Below are 17,242 nucleotides of genomic sequence, written 5' to 3' on the forward strand. Positions count from 1 at the left end.
TATATATATATATATATATATATATATATATATATATATATATATATATATATATCTGTGTGTGTGTGTGTGTGTGTGTGTGTGTTTGTTAATAAGGTAGATTCTAATAATTAAAAATCTTTATAAATGTTCTTCCAAAAATTAGGAATATAGCAAAACTATATAAATATTTTTCATTTTTTTACAGTTAAATATGGTGTATCATGAAAAAAGAAAAACCGATAGACCACCAAGAGGTAAAGTTAATGAAAATGAAATGCGAGCAGCTGTTAATGCAGTTCTTAATGGTTGTACAGTTTATCGTGTATCTAAAGAGAGGGGAATCAATTTAATGACACTTAAGAGATATGTAAGGAAATGTCAATTAAATCCAAGTACAGTCTGCAAACCTAACTTCATTACCATGCAAATCTTTACCAACGAAGAAGAAACATCTTTATCAGACTATCTTTTAAGGGCTTCAAAACTTCACTATGGATTGTCAACCAAAACAACACGAAAACTTGCCTATGAATTTGCAATGACTCTTTCTAAGCGCATTCCTAAATCCTAGAAAATTTTACAAATTGCTGGGAAACAGTGGCTTCGTGGTTTTATGTTACGTAGGAATGAGTTATCTTTACGAAATCCAGAAGCTACTAGTATGGCACGAGCAACTGCTTTTAATCGTTATACAGTCGGAGAATTTTTCACCAATCTAAAAGATGTTCGTCTGCGACACAAATTTCAGCCACAAAACATATATAATGTTGATGAGACAGGTCTTACAACCGTTCAAAAACCAGTTAAAGTAATTGCTGAAAAAGGAGATAAACAAGTTGGAAGGATAACTTCAGCAGAAAGAGGGACATTGGTAACAGTTTGTTGTGCAGTTAATGCAATAGGAAACTCAATCCCCCCATTTTTTATTTTTCCAAGAGTTCATTTCAAAGGAAGTATGTTAAATGGTGGTCCACCTGGATGTGTTGGGGTTGCAAACCCATCTGGCTGGATGAATTGTGCAATGTTTTTCGAGTGGATGAAACATTTTATTCAAAATGTGAAAAGTTCACCAGCTAATCCAGTGCTTTTACTTCTTGACAACCATGAGAGCCATGTTTCAATTGTGTGTTTAGATTTAGCTAAAAAAAACGGCATAACTATGCTGTCCTTTCCACCACATTGTAGTCACAAGCTGCAGCCATTAGATCGGTCAGTTTATGGGCCTTTGAAACGTTATTACAATACAGCCTGTGATGATTGGGTTGTATCTAATCCAAGACCGATGATCATATATGATATAGCTGCAGTTGTAAGGAAAGCTTATGCACAAGCTTTTACTTTGTCTAACATTTCTGCAGGATTTGCTGTGGCAGGAATTGAACCCTTTAATCCTAACATATTTTCTGATAATGAGTTTTTGGCTTCATATGTAACAGATCGTCCAGAACCTATTACTGCTAACCCATCTCCAGGTATTATTGATCCAGTTTCTGCTATTGTTCATGCCCCAGCTTTTAATCAATCATTGATGTCAAGTCTGTCATCAAGGCCAGCTTGTAGTGTATTGCCAATTCAGCCTATATCTGACCCTGTAAGTCAACTATCCAGTGTTTCTATTAATATCTCTCATCAAGCAAGTCTAGAAAAAATTAGGCCATTTCCGAAAGCTGGATCAAGGAAGTTCATTAAAGGACGTAAGCGTCAGCGTACCCGAATACTCACAGACACCCCTGTTCGAAATGAACTAAATAGGCTTCAGGAAATGAAAAAAAAGTCTCAGTCAAAAAAGAAAAAATATGAAAAGCAAAATAAGATCTTCATGACAAGGAAAAGAAAACTTGATCTTAAAAGTAATGAAAAAAAAAACGTTGAGTCTCAGTAAAAAACAACATTTTTTCCATTGATTTTTTCTTTTAAGAAAGATAAATTTGTAGTAAAATTAATAATAACTTTATTGGTATTTATTATAGACATACTTTTGAAGACTTAAAAATAATTCTTACACATTTATGGTATAAGTTTGATCTCAGAACATGTATACACACATAGGATCAAGGGTGCATATAGATAGGATCATGGGAGCATACTGGTATGCACCCAATCCCACATGATCCCAATTGAGGGTTCTTAGTTTTTATAATTTTAAATCTACTTAAAATATTCTGGTAAAAAAATGATTATTGAATTATAATAGGGTATAAAATTTGCTATTATGTACTGTTACTTTAGAGATCGAAATGAAAACATATATTCAGTAAATTGGCCTGATAGATTTTTAGGATCATGGGTGCATACTCTCCCCTACCAAGCTTTGGTGTAAATATTTTTTTTGATCGTTTAATTTAGCTAATCCTAGTCTTCAATCCAGCTTGTTGTTGTGTAATGGAGGCTTATATGGTTATAATAAATTATTGTTTGTAAATTGTAAGTCTTACTTTTTTCATTTTTGTTTGTTTTTTTTGTACAAAAATAGGAAGGGATACAACCTTATTGCGTTTGAATTAATTCCTCGCTACAAAAAAACATTAAAATATCATTTGCATCTAACTGCCAAGCACTAAGAAAAAGAAAAATGAGTATTAGCTCATTACTTTTCGAGAAAATGACATAATGAGTTTATCAAGAAGTGTGGCAAATTGGTGGTTCAAAAAGTTATTCGAGAAATTCAGAAATTGATATATTTTACCATCATTACATACGGCACTCCCGGTTTGTCCCACAGCAAATAAATTACTTTTATTTTTCGTTTTTTTACATTGCGAAAATAAACAGCTATGGGAGGTCAGAGAAAGTGCTATTATAAAATTGATACTAATTGTGTTAGAAGAGAATAAGCTTTACATTAAAAATTGTTGTGGTCAAACCTAAGACAACTGCACTAAGGAGGAGACATGCCTACCATCACATTTTTCTTTTACAGGATGTACCTCAAGGATTGACGCATTCAAGCCGCTTACAAAAAAGTTGAGAGGGATCATGAAAGCGTTACATCGTCTAAAAGATTTAAACCATCCAAATGCAAGTAATTATGAAGTGTATTATCTGATTAATTGGACGAATTTCTTTGAGTTATTTATTTATATATGCTATTATTACAACTTTTTGGTTAACGCTTGTTAACGTGTTAAGGACGGGAGTCTTCTTCAATCTATTCAATTCATTTTTCATGATTAAATAAAAAAAATTTGCAATTTAACGAAATCATGTTTGTTGAAAAGAGAATGCAAAAAAAATAAAGATAACTCCCTAATGAAACTGCGTGCTAAAACCACAATAAAGCATACAAAAGCTGTTAATGTATTGTGTTTAGTGTTGCACCGGTCATCTTACTTGTCAAATGAGAACAAGATTTTTAGTAATTCAGAAATATTTGACAGCAAATAAACTACGTTTAAAAGCTGAGAATCTTGCTAAATTTTACCCAGCAGATAAAGTAGAATTGAGTTTTCTGAGAAAGTTCGTTATTTTTTTTCCCGTTAGAAAAAAACATTCTAGCAATAGAAAACCTTGTTGAACTTTTAAATGAAATTTATGAAAAAGGACTACACTCAAAAATTCACAATGTTTGGTTTCACTTTAAATCTTTCTAAACTTTCCTGTTTCAACCACTGAAGGCAAAAGTTCTTTTAGCTGGCTTTTGTGAAAGACTATCTTTATTCTACAATTTTTCTGGAGCGATTATGCTATTCGATGATCCTTTGCATTGAATCAGATTTAGTTATTAGCTTGTAATACGAAAAAATTATTTCAAATTTTGCCTCTAAGAAGACCCTGAAAATGACAGTTACAGTAACGTCAATAAGATGTTAGATTTTTATAAAAAAAAAAAAAATAAGTATACTAATTTGTATGCTATTTATCATTTTAAGACTCTGAATATCATATGGCATCACAATAGCTTTGTGCCTGATTGATAGTATTATATACCTCAGAACAATGTTTTTCTATTTGTTTGAAACTTAAGTTATAAGTAAAAAAGTTGCCGAGAAAACACAAGTTATAAAAATGTTTATATATGCCGTCTCCTAAAGTTTTTATTTTATAAATCGTTTCATCCAAAACTCAAAAATGAATAAAATTAGTTTGATCTCCACCGGGCCCCTGACCTTTGTACCCTCTTTTCTGCCTAACTGGGTTGTGATTTTATTTAGTTACGCTCACTGAATAATTAGCGCGTACTCTAAAAGTAACCACATTCGCTTGCGAAGAAATAAAAAACAAATTAAATTTTACAACCCGGAGGTAACTTAGTGAAATATTTTATTTTCACCATCAATCGTCCACCTTGATATCTGGATAATGAAGTTTATAAATATTATTTCGCAACAGAAAGCAACTATCAGTTTGCAAGCCAACTAAATAAAAAAATCGAACATAAAAAAGTAGTTATAGAAAATAATTTCTACTCTCGATCAGGCTCTTAAGCAAGTTTAAATAAACGATTCTGGAGTAATGTTGTCAAAAACAAACCAACTTTGTCGCCAGAAATTGGTCAAGTCCTATTTGAGTTAAAGCAAACAATCACGCTTGAGAAAAATATAGAAATATTGGGTGCCCCTGAATCAGCTTATGCAGCAGATGTTGGTCAACAACTGCCAGCAGCGTTAAACAGCATCACAGAGGTCCTAAAAGTACTAAGCCTCAACAATGACAATCGTAATTTCTCCACACGTCTCAAGACAAAAAAAAATATCAAAATAGCTGACCTATTGAGGTAGAATTTAAGGATGTTGCCAAAAAAAAAATTAGATTCGCATACTCTTGCAAACTTACTGCACATGAAATCTTCAAAAAATATACAGCCTTTTCTGATTTATTGTCAGCTGAAAGAGAGCTTGAGTATCAACTTCGCAAAGACCACAAAGCTCGTAAAAACAAGCTTTACATCAACAACCCCAGTGCACCTTTTCAATAAGGTATCCGCTCAATCGCTACAAAACATCAAAACATCTGCTAACCATTAAGAACAACAATGCTTGTCAAACCCAAGCATTGGATAACGCTGTTTAATCAGAGTCTTATAAAAGAACGTCAGCTATTTTACATAGTCATTAAGCAGAGTGGAAAGTACTTGCATTTTGAAAAATCAAACTGATCCCCAAAAGAATACGTATATTGGTTATGTATAACTAACATTCTTCATAGCTGGCCTACATCCTGGACTGCAGCTTATTTAGTTAACTGTTGCCAAAAAGTAAAAAAAATTAATCACACTACTTCAGTTGAGTGATCACTTATTTTTACTCTTCGGCGATGTGTATATATTTCCAATCAGTGCACTGATTGGAGATAAAGTTCCATTCACCTTATCTCAATTCATTGTTGACAGTGTCGTACAGGTTAATGGTATAAAACTCAATAACTCAAACGTTAAGTCAGCAGAATTATTTCTTAGTGCTCTAATAACCATACTCTACCACGACCCATTCTCAATAGTACTGAGCTCGAAACTGTCAACAGCTACAAATACCTTGATATCCTGACTCAATGAGAATCTTGATTGGGATAAATAATAGATAAAAGTGCACAACACCATAAAATCAGTTTCATTTTTACTTAAGCGCCTTAAGCTAATGGATCTCAGATCAACCTTTTACTAGTTTACAGGACGTACCCTATAAGCCACATGATATATAGCGCTCCAGTTCTTACTTCATGTAGTCTTGCAGTAAAAAAAGAAGTTCAACATTTCCATAAAAATGTCTTACACATCATTCGAATCAACGCAACCAACTTGAGTCACTTCAATATTTGGTTTGATATTGAACTACTAGACAGAATCTGTATTCATAAACTACAAAGGATTCTTCCTTAAAAAAATCATCCAATAACCATCAAATTAACTCGCACCAATAGTTAAAACCCTGACACCACTACTATATATCAACAATCTTTTATTTAAAAATATCTCTGCATTTTTTGTAATGGTGTTAGTGACCTTAATATCCCTCGCAATGGTGAGAACTCTGCTGCTTTCTTAATGCGCAAATGAACTGTTTATTTACGTTACTTTTACATTTTTGCGGTTTTAGCTAATTAGAAACATATTTAGCATTAGAAGAAATTGTACAATTTATAATTTGTAGCATCAGTTTAAATAAAGATTTTTATATTTAAAATTAGAAAAATCAGAAAATAAAAAACAAAAAAAAGTTTTATTAAAATTTTTTATTAATAGAAACTGTTGGAGCTAGGTCTCATTTGTTGAGACGACCACTTGTTTTTATTGAAAACAAATGATTTGTTTCAGCTCAAAATTGTAACCTTGACGACGATAATATTTAAAAACCGTAAATATAATATGGCGAAAAAAATATGCGCAGTTGGTTACTATGTCGCTGAGTTTTTCTAAGCTAAGATGTGTTTATAATTAATATCATGTCATCTGTATTGTGTAGACAACGAAATTTGCCAGAATATACACGTAAGAATAAAATTAGGTTTGTCACATGCTAAGGGGTGTTAAATCTCCAAGAGTTGTTTTTAGTACTTTTTAAAGTTCTTCTTCAGATTTTTGCATATGTTGTTTTATTCATTTGAACAAATTTTCAATTTTTTGACATTTATTTTTTAAAACAAAAAGTCTTTTTTTACTTATAGACATTTTTATCTTCAAAATCTTTTTATCAAAATTTTTTGATAAATTTATATGTACACAAAAAGTACTACCAACTTAATTTTGTTTAAATAAAATAATTTTAAAATTGTATATAAAAAAAAATCCAAGACTAATAATAAAGTTACAGTCTTTATGAAACATCCAACATAAAATACAGCTTTTAAAAATGCCGCAAACATAAAAAATATAAAAAAGTAAAAAATGTAGTTATAGAGATTTTTAGGTCCTAAATTTTCTAATAGTAAAACATATGAAGGTTAAAGTCATGCTTATGTTTTATTCTAGTGGATAAAATAGCAAAAAAAAGTTGAAATTTTCATATTTTTATTAGGTTCATTTAGGCGATTTATTTTGTTGTCGTAGTTATGCTAATGTGCTAATGTGATCTAACTATGACAAAAAATTATGGACATTTTGTTGATATATATATATACTTTTTACCATAATTTAAATTTAGCCTGTGAAGTACTAAATTAGATAAAATAAAATGTCTGATTTATTCTAAATTTATAAATGAAGTTTTTTTAATATTTAGAGTTTTATAATCTTCCAAAATTAAGTGAAAATGGTTCCGAAAAGGTTAGTATTCATCTATTTGATTTTGGAAAGATCATATTGAATGTTTAATTTCCTTTTATTTACATTAAATTTATGAAAGGTTTTATTTAAAAAAAAAAGTTATTTGCCTGTTAAAAACACATGTTTTTTTGTGATAAACTATTTTGAAATAAAAAAGTTTATTATTTAAATTTTGAAATAGATTGGGTTTCAGACTAATGCAACCATTTTATTTGAAACAAATTAATTTAACAATTTTAAACTTATTAGATTTTTTGTTTATAAATTTTTTTTAAAACAAGACAGGATAACCAAAATCCAATTATTGTTTAGTAAGTTTTTATGTCGACAGTGTAAGCTTTTTCTGAATTCGTTTTTACCAGAGTAAAAATGTTTAATTTTTTTATTTTTAATAAAGTTATTTTTATCTTTATACATGTATGTATAAAAAGATATATAAGTTTTTATTTTTATTCCTAATAGGCAGAATAACAGATATATTAATCTATTTTTATCCAAAACACTTTTAATATTGTGTTAAATCTGTTACTACTAAATACTTAAATCTGTTAGATTTAAGTAATTTAAAAATCATTATCTGTTGAATTAAATTTTTATGAAACTAAAAGATTTTTGGTAGAGTGTTTGGTTGTTTTTTTTGGTAACATTGTGCTGGTAATATTTGTGTGGATGTGTTGGTGATATGGTATTTTTGTGTTTTGTCAACAACTTAATTGCATAGTAATTATTTAAATAATTTTATTATAAGAGTCATGAAGTTTATGATCGCAACAAAATAGATAAGCTAGAAATTTTTGTATATGCTTTTTTTACATGCTGTTTTTATAAACAAGTCTTTGCTTGTTATTATATTAAATTAAAATGATATAATAGTTAATTGAAGACATAAGTGCTGAAGGTATTAAGTTACTTTAATTAGGAGATATCTGGAGTTAAAGTTTTGATTACATTTTGTTCTAGATATTTTTCTGTATCAAAGTAATCAAAATAATATTACTGATAAATAAATATATGAAAGTCCTTTAGCACTTTTATCCATGTTATGTGTTGTTGTGGATGAATTAATGTGTAGTATAACTCCTTCACTGTGAAAATGGTATTTTAGCACATTTTTGTGCGGTGTTATTAAGTTGATGTGAAAGAACATTACTAAAAACATTTATCTGTGTAAAAAAGCAGAAACTTGTATATTTGCGATCTAACACCTTCAGCAATTTATGAAAGGAAATTAGCGTAGATTGTACATACATCAACTGAGATATGTAGAATATGTGAGAAGTGTACATCCATAGCCTAAAATATAAAGAACATACAAGTAGTGCACATACATAGAATTAAATAGGTAGAACATGCAAGGAGTGCTGCTACATTGACTGAGGGTTTTGGTTCGGACAGGCGATCTATCAATTATAAATAATTTATAATTGATAGATTGATATAGAAATGTTTTTAATCCCGATTTTCTAAATAAATTAGTTGATACAACAAAAATGAGTAACAATTAAAGAAAACAAATTAAATATTAAAAAAACAGTGAAAAAATAAGAATAAAAATATTTGATTTGATTAAAAAACAAAAAAACATTCTATTCTATTATATATAGCTGTGTTTTTGTGGTTTTTTAAAAAAAAAAAAAAGTTTTATTACTTTTGTCAATTCATTTAATGATTTTTACATAAACTTTACTTGATTTTGTCAACTTTAAACACAAAGAGTTGTTAAGAGCCTTATTATTTATATTGAAACAAATAAAATGTACTTTAAGTAAATGTTTACTTACTTAAGATTACTGAATTCAAACTATTGCTATAAATTGAGTAAGAAATTTTAGCTTTGAAGTAATCTAATTTTGTTATATAATATCAAAACTTTTTTAATTTAATTTATTTTGTAATATTATAGTATTCCATTTGTTTGTTAATTTAGTATATATTTTTTACTTTTAAAGTTAGCTACAGCTAATAACCCTTGTATAAACATTGCTTTTCTTAGCAAATTTAAAAAAAATGTAACTGAGCAAGATATAAAATCAACTTTTCATTCAAAGCTGTTTCATACAGTAAAAAAATTCACCCTACTCTCTTGTATTGTGACCAAAAAAAATCTGTATAATTCAGTCAGATCATCATGAAATGGGTTGAGGAGGATTAGTTAAATGTTAAAAATTAAAATCTAGTTACTGAAAAAAAAACATTATAAAATTAATTTTTAAGAGTTATTGCTTCAATCGTTATGTTGATAATCATACATTGGCGGTTGTTGCTTAATTTCTATATTTCTTGTAGTTTCTTAATTCTGCTATGTTTTGATTCTCATATTTACAGTCTGACATAATTTTTATAGTTTTTTAATTCTGCTATGGTTTAATTATCATGCTTATATTTTGTAAACAGATTCTTTTGTTGTTCTTTTATGACTGATGTAACATAGTTGCTGTTATTGATTAGTTAGAGGTGTGCTGTATAATATGTTTGTAATTAGTGATATGATATTATTATATATAATGTTTGCGCTATGCGACTTTATTGATTTACAATGTTTATACTGTATAATGTAGGTTGCAATAATCCAACAAAATGAATGGCAGAGAATAAGAGATAATGCATTAAATTTGAATACAGATAATGAAGTTTTTGCTAGACAGCAGAAAGAGAGAGAGGAGTTATATGCAAAATCTAAAGAGCTTGCAAAAAATTGGAACCATACTATTCAGGTGTTTTAAAAATTAATCTTGTGTTAATATAGCTTATATATGTGTATAAATTGAATTAATGAATTCAAATAAAAAGCATTGAATTAATGGGTTTAAATAAAATATAAATGGTAAAATTAATGCTATAAAAAATTAGTTAACAAAAATTATTAAATAATAACCTATACCATTCATAAAATTTGCAAACATAAAAAATTATAATACAAAATATAAGTTAATCATTCCTATTTACTTTTTATAGTTTTTTCCTTTTCAATAAGCCATAAAAGTGCATTTTAAATATTTTAAGAGACGTTATTAACTATGCAAACCTCTATGATGTCATCATATTCCATTTTCAATTTTTCAAAAACTGTTAAAGGTTTTATTCTAAAAAGCTTGCGTACTTATTTTATCACCGAAAGTTTTTTTGTTTTTTGAACACCTGATTCATATTAATTTAATAATGATCATATAAATTTGATTTGACATAAATTTTTATTCTATAACTTTTATTTTAGTATTTTAAGCTCTAAAACTGTTATCTTAGTATTTTAACTGTTATATCAGTATTCTTCTGTCATTATTTTAGTAACTACTGGCTTAGTGATTACTTGCAGTAGTTGATGTTGGTGAATAAGTTTTATATTGCCAATAAGTGATAAAAACTTCTTATTGACCTGAGAACAATCAGTTTAATGATAATGAATCAGTTATCAGATTTATATAAACCAGAAAATGAATTTGATAGAAGTATGATGTCTTTCCTGGTCACTGGCTAATGTGATATATGCGGTAAATTTGAGCTGATGTAGCTACTGATGTGCTTACAAGTAATAAAGGAACACATTGTTTTTAGTAAAATTGAATAAGAGTTTAAGTCTTATTTTGATTTTCTACAAAAGGATATTTAAAGTAGGGTTGTCCAATGCAAAGTCTGTGGGCCACAAAGTTGCCCTTAATGTCCTCAGACATGGCAGAACACATTCCAACATTTTGAAATTTTTTTATACATAGCTTTCAGCGTACCTAACTACTGTTATCCATATATTTTAATTTAAGTTAAAAGTTCGCATTTGGATATAAAAAAATGCACGTTATAAAACATTATATATTTCTATATTTTAAGTAGCAGTCAATAATGTTTATTTATGTGTCTCATTTGTCTGGAGAAAATTGCTGTGTGCAAATGTAAACAGAAACTATACTACAAAACATACCGCAAGTTGTGATAAATTTAAAGGTCAATTTTGTATTGACAAGATGGAGTTAATAAAAGATATTCTTAGGCAACAATCAGTGAAGAAAAGTTTTTTATTCCTAGCAAATATTGTAAAGAGTGGTAAACTTTTTTACTGGAAATTTGATTAAAAAAACTGTGTAAAGCTATTTGGTCTCAAAAAAACAAGTATGCTAAAACAGACTAGAGAAATATATTAAAAGATGTGCACCTTACTGATACTCTTTCAATTTTGTCATCCAGTATAAATACAATAAAATTTTATGCAAAAAAAAAAAAAATTTACAAGTTTAACATGAAATAATTTTTTGTAGTATGTTTAAATTTAAATAAAAGCTTAAAAGTCTAATTAATTAAATGTTTTGGAATATATATATTCTTGGCTTTCGTGTTGATGTCAGAATAAAATAATGTCTGTAAAAAGGTTGAACATCTCTTGTTTAAAGGGAAGTGCTAAGAATGTTTAGTTTTAAAGGAATAATCAATTTTTAATTAATAGATATTAGTTAACTTTTTAGGCTGGATGCATAAAAAAAGCAACTGCTTTTACTCAGCATTTCTGGAGTAATTGTTCAGCTTTCCATGAATAAAAATTTAAGCAAAATCGCTCAAATTTTTATTCATGTAAAGTTAAGCAATTTACTCTGAAAGTAAGCGCTGAGTAATTGCTCAGCTTTACGTGAATAAAAATTTGAACAAAATTGCTAAGGCTTTTATTCCCATAAAGCTGACCAATTACTGAGAAAAAGCAATTGCTTTTTTTTATTCACCCGGCTTATTGAATTTATTTCTCATTTGATTTGTTTTTCATTTTCAAAGTACTTAAATTTATTTAACACTTCAGTAACAACTTCAAAAACAAAAATTTACTTTATGTATGTAAATAATATGTATATAATTATCTCAAACACCCAGTTTTCAAGTGCAACGGTTAAGATAAATACTAAAAAATGTATATCATGCATGTCGGTATGGTATGGTAGTAAATGTAATTTATTTCCATCACAGCATGTATGATAACACCAAAAATCTAAAAGTGAATGTTTTTTATTGACAGGGCCAGCGATTTAAAAAGCTAGAAGAAAAAAAGTTCAGAGATGAGCAGGACGAGGTAATAAACATCAAACTACTTAACTCACCAAGCTACTTTTTATAAACAGCAAAAAAAGTTTCTTTTTTGTAATCAAAAAAAATCTCGATTACTATTCGTCAGTTTACAAAATTGATTTTTTTAACCAAACAAAAATTATATGCAAAATAAAAACTTCTTTACTCTTAACAACTTAATGAAATGAATAAAAAAGCTCTTGTGAGGTTTTAGAACAAAATTCAAAATTAATGTGACACTTGATTAAGGTTTTATTAAATATAAAATGTTTACTTAAATTGCTTGTTTTATGTTTTGTTTTTTTTTAATCCATACTTTTTTTCTATTGGTTAGATAAAAAAACAGCAGATAGATATTGAAGAAGAACAACTAAAGTCTCAGCAGAGGAAAGAAGCTATTGCACTTGCAAAACAACAGCAGTATTTTCAAACTGATAGAGTAAAGAAGTTTCATGTATGTTTTATATTATGATTTTACAACTTAAAAAAATATATATTCCATTTTATATGATAGTAAAGTTTAAATGATAGTAAAGAAACAAAAAAAACTTATGTGTTAAAATTAAGCACAGTATTGTATTAGAATAAAGAAAAAAATGAAAGTTTTGTATAATTATTATTTTAAAGTCTAGTTTAAATTTTATAAGCCTAAAATTAAGTTTTACAGTTGTAACTTTCGAAAATTTCCAAAAGTCACTGTTGTAATTACCCAAAAGTAACAAGTTCTGTTTTGCAGTAACATTTGATACCAATGGTTGAGTAGATTTTTTAAAGCATTTGTTAATGTGAATTAGACAAGCTTACTTTTGCTATGTATTAATTTATGTTTATGATTTATTTATGTTTATTAGATAAGATTTTTTATGCTATGTAATAATTGACATTGTTTGCTTCCAATTTTCTTGTTGAAAAAATTCAGATAGTAGTTGGCCAAGTACATATTGTTCTGGAAATTATTTATTGAGATAAAAAAAATTCTTGAAAAATTTATTTAATGTTTCAAAAAGTAAAGTGTAAAGTTTCAAAAAGTAGTGTGTAAACTGCCTATTTAATCTCTACCTAAGTACCTACTCTCTAATCCTGATATATGTCTAAGCTAATTACTTAAATCTGTTTTAATGCATAACACCACATACTCACATGACCATTTATTTTGTCTCCTTTATTCAAACAATGGCCACTGTCATACATAATCACATACATGATGTGATTAAGCACATGAATAGATATTTTTTTAAAATCAGATTCCTTTTTTAAGTAATGAAACAAGCATCGCCTTTATAACTGAAATAGATTACCTGGATACTTTTAACATTGCATGCTGGGTTCTATTTATAAAAAAAAATATAATTTAATAATGACTTCAAAGCAAAATCAATTTTTTAAAATTTTAATTTTTGTAAAAAGAATATTGGTTTGTGTGCAAGTTGTGAAATTCTCTATTATTACTGTTATTAATAAAACACGTTTGGTATTTCTAATTTCTATAATAATTTTTGTTGTCATTACTATTGCTTATTGTTATTTTTATAAATATTTACATTACTATTATTAAATACTTTTAACTATTATAACTAATATTAGTATTGTTATTATTATTATAGTAATTATTGTTGTTATTATTAGTGTATTGTTGTTATAATAATAATTATTTTTATTACTGTCATTATTGTTGTTGTTATATTATTATTCTTATATTTTTATATTATAACTTTTTATAATTACTTCTATTATTGATATCTATATTATATTTATTGTTGTTATTATTTGACAGGTATTTACTTAATAATAGTACTCATTACTATTTGTAAATATCCTTGATGTACAAAATTTTATTCAGAAATGTATTTGATTTGATTTGAAAATGACTTTTAACTTTAACTTAAATCTGTTTTTTAAATAATAAATTGAAAATATTGTTTTTTTCTCAATGCCATTATTATTTTTAAAATCTACAGCATGCAATAAAGGGTTGTGATGAAAAATGCCAAAATGCATGTTTTAAATTTTTAAATCTATCTATTTCAATATATGCAAAAAAATTTTTGCATAAAGTTGAAAATCTTAATTTTCATCAAATTTACCTTTTTTTAAAAAAACTGTTTAGTTCTGGCTTCATAGCAATACCCACAAAAATTGTTCTCAAAATAAAGATCCTGAATGACAGTAATTAATTTTTTGTCAGTCCTTCCTTCAGTTTAAATGAGTTATAATTAAAGATTTGTTAGTGTTCTTATTTGAGATGGGTTCATTGCAAAATGGTGTTGTGACACTGATTTTGAAAGGCAAATGCAATAACTGAGGTTTTATCTTTTATAGGTTAAATGATGAGATATCTTTTGATGAGATATCAAAATCTGATCCTTATCCAGGTTACAAAATTATCAAAGGAGAATACGTATGTGGGACATGTTCAAAAATGTCTTCACACAATTAAAGCTAACTATAAGGGAAAAAACTTGCTGATGGTAAAAGAATTGGAGGTGGGAAAGGAAGGCTAACTGAAAAAGTGATGAATACCTTGCAAAATCATTATAGTATGGCTATCAGGCAAAATACCAACAATTTATATGCTATGAAAAGCAATTGCTGCAGTTTTACACCATTTAAATGAGCATGATGATTCTGAAAAATGTTATCAGTATTGCCCTTGTACAGCTGAAACCTTGTGTATTAAAATTTAAAAGAAACAAAATTACTTGTAAAGCTTGTAAAGATAATATTAGTATTGACACAGCTGTCTCTGACATAGTCGAACCAGTATTTTCTTTTAAAGATCTTGGTTGTGATGAACTTTTGAAAAAATGTATGCATTGTAAATCTTAGAACGTTACTGCAACTCTCAATAATCCGATTTGGACAAAATGCTAGAAACAAGTTTATGTTGGGAACAGTACTTTAAAAATGTCTGTAGTTCTTGCTGTCATTAACTATAATGATGGTGCTGCAGGACTACTTCCTTTGTTTATCAAACTAGGTGTAAATTGTGGTTTTTATACTGCAGAGAGAAGTCACAATAGGACCAAATTAGAGAAGGTTGTGTTAAAAAAAAGACATAAAAAGCTCAGAATCATGAGAAAAGGGTATATGATAAAGATAAACTTGAAGGAGAGACATGGTTATGACCAATATTAAATAGTTACCAAATAATTACAATATTTTACTTTTTAAAACTTGTTTTAGCTTGTTTACTACTTTTTTTTTCTCACAAAATCTCAATTTTTAAAAAAAAATAACTTTTGATAGAAATAGATGAACTGAAATTTTGCAGGTTTTAAGATGAAAGTATTAGGAATGCGGTCTATAGATCAGAATTTTTTTTTTAAAAAAAAAGCTTTTAAAAATTTTTTAAATTTTTATCATGTTTCGGTCCTTAACTTCTCTTAATTTTTATATCTTAAAGTTTGAATGTCAACTTGGTAAATTTAAAAAAATTTAAAAAAATTCTATTCAATTGAAAATGTTCTAAACACATGTAAAAAAAATAATTCATGTTCAAATTTTCAAATAGTTTTGACAATTTTGGGAATAAAGTAACACTGATTATGTGCATAATTAATGATGTCATTACTAAAAAATTAATATTTTTTACTTTTTTTACTTTTTTTGTTCATTAATAGAAAAGCCAAAGATATATTAACAGTTTTAAATTTTTTGTTAAAAAAGTTGCCTTTACCCTGGTATAAACTTAACTGATATGTGTCAAAATAAAAGTGAACAGTTGGAGTAACATTAGCTAAATTGACGGTAATAATTAATACCAGCAGTAAAACTATAAAGCAATGTCAAATATAAGTTATATTAATAAATAAAATTAAAATTAAAGTACCAAAACAAAACTCATCACAAATCAGGTATAAATCATAAAGATTTTTATGCAAACAATTAAGACATATTTGTACATAAGATTATGATATGTATTATATGCAGTTATGTACTTGGACATATATGTACTGAGTTTCATGTCGAATGATAATTATTTTAGGTTTAGTTATAGTTCCATGTTTCTTTTTTGTTTTAATGAAAAAATGATAAAAGTATTTTTGAAAAGTATAATTTACATATTTTTAATTAGGGAGCCTTACAACTAACTGAAGTTTTGAAGGAAAGAGATGCTCAGTGCAAATTTAAACTTCAAAAACAAGAATGGGAAAAAAAAAGAAATGAGCATCTTTTGGAAATGGAAAAAAAGGTAGACTTAATTTTGTTTATGTCAATATAAATACTAATTTTTTGTAAGATAATGTGTCATTATTATCTAATTTGATTCTCAAGTAAAAGTAAAAACTATACAACGAGTAAAAGATTGTTTCCATGAGGTCCAATATATATAATGTGGTAGTGGTGTAGTGGTAGAGCGCTTGCTTCATAAACGAGAGATTCCAAGTTTGATCCCAGCCACGTCCCTGATAGTACCGCGCTCAACTCTATTTGTTAACTATTTGTCGTTATGAATAATAAATTTGTTAGTTGTTTATAAAAACTTTAATTTGAAATTTTTACAATTTAGCACTCTGAATAATTTTAAGCAAGTTTTCTGAACATTTCAAGTAAGAGTTTTTAACCAAGTATTCTGAATTTTTTTGTTTTTAGGCTTTTAACATGTGGAACTAGAAAATTCTATAAAAAAATTGTGTATTTCAAACTTAAGAATGTTTTATATATTTATTTAAAAAACTTAAGGGCTTAGGGTTTTTTGTAAAAAAAAAAAAAGATTTTGTGCATGGTTACAGTTCAATGAATATTACAAATTTAAATTAAAAAAAAATTATAGCAAATACAAAAATTTTTATTATTAAGTTCACCTCATGAATCTTGGAGCATGAGTTTCATTTAAACTAGGTAGTTAAGCTTTGCTTGCAGAGAGAATAGGTTAGTACAATATTTTCAGAAGTGTAGGTTGGATTTGAACCTCAAACCTCTTGATTGTCAAATGCTCAACCACTAGTCCAATTATAGAGATATCAAGGTTTTAAAACAATGATAAAATTTTTTTTTACATTATTTCATAAACATTTATAA

At 27.4% G+C, this 17,242-nt stretch overlaps 2 protein-coding genes across 3 annotated transcripts in view; both read left to right on the plus strand.

Moving 5' to 3' along the window:
* Positions 1 to 643: 643 nt before the first annotated feature.
* On the plus strand, positions 644 to 1,864 carry LOC136086990 (uncharacterized). The gene has a single exon (XM_065809492.1). The coding sequence runs from the start codon at positions 644 to 646 to the stop codon at positions 1,862 to 1,864; it is 1,221 nt and encodes a 406-aa protein (XP_065665564.1).
* A 4,387-nt stretch (positions 1,865 to 6,251) lies between these two features.
* Positions 6,252 to 17,242, plus strand: part of LOC100203159 (cilia- and flagella- associated protein 210) — a 37,629-nt gene continuing 26,638 nt past the window's right edge. Inside the window, exons 1-6 of one of the 2 annotated variants that reach the window (XM_065810917.1) lie at positions 6,252 to 6,406; positions 7,137 to 7,180; positions 9,739 to 9,894; positions 12,171 to 12,224; positions 12,555 to 12,674; positions 16,296 to 16,412. In XM_065810917.1, coding sequence (XP_065666989.1) covers positions 6,361 to 6,406; positions 7,137 to 7,180; positions 9,739 to 9,894; positions 12,171 to 12,224; positions 12,555 to 12,674; positions 16,296 to 16,412 — 537 coding nt within the window. In that variant the 5' untranslated portion in view covers positions 6,252 to 6,360. The remainder of the gene's footprint in view (positions 6,407 to 7,136; positions 7,181 to 9,738; positions 9,895 to 12,170; positions 12,225 to 12,554; positions 12,675 to 16,295; positions 16,413 to 17,242) is intronic. The other variant, XM_065810916.1, reaches the window with a different exon arrangement.

This window comes from Hydra vulgaris, chromosome 11 (genome assembly GCF_038396675.1).
Source record: "Hydra vulgaris chromosome 11, alternate assembly HydraT2T_AEP".
Classification (NCBI taxonomy): domain Eukaryota; kingdom Metazoa; phylum Cnidaria; class Hydrozoa; order Anthoathecata; family Hydridae; genus Hydra; species Hydra vulgaris.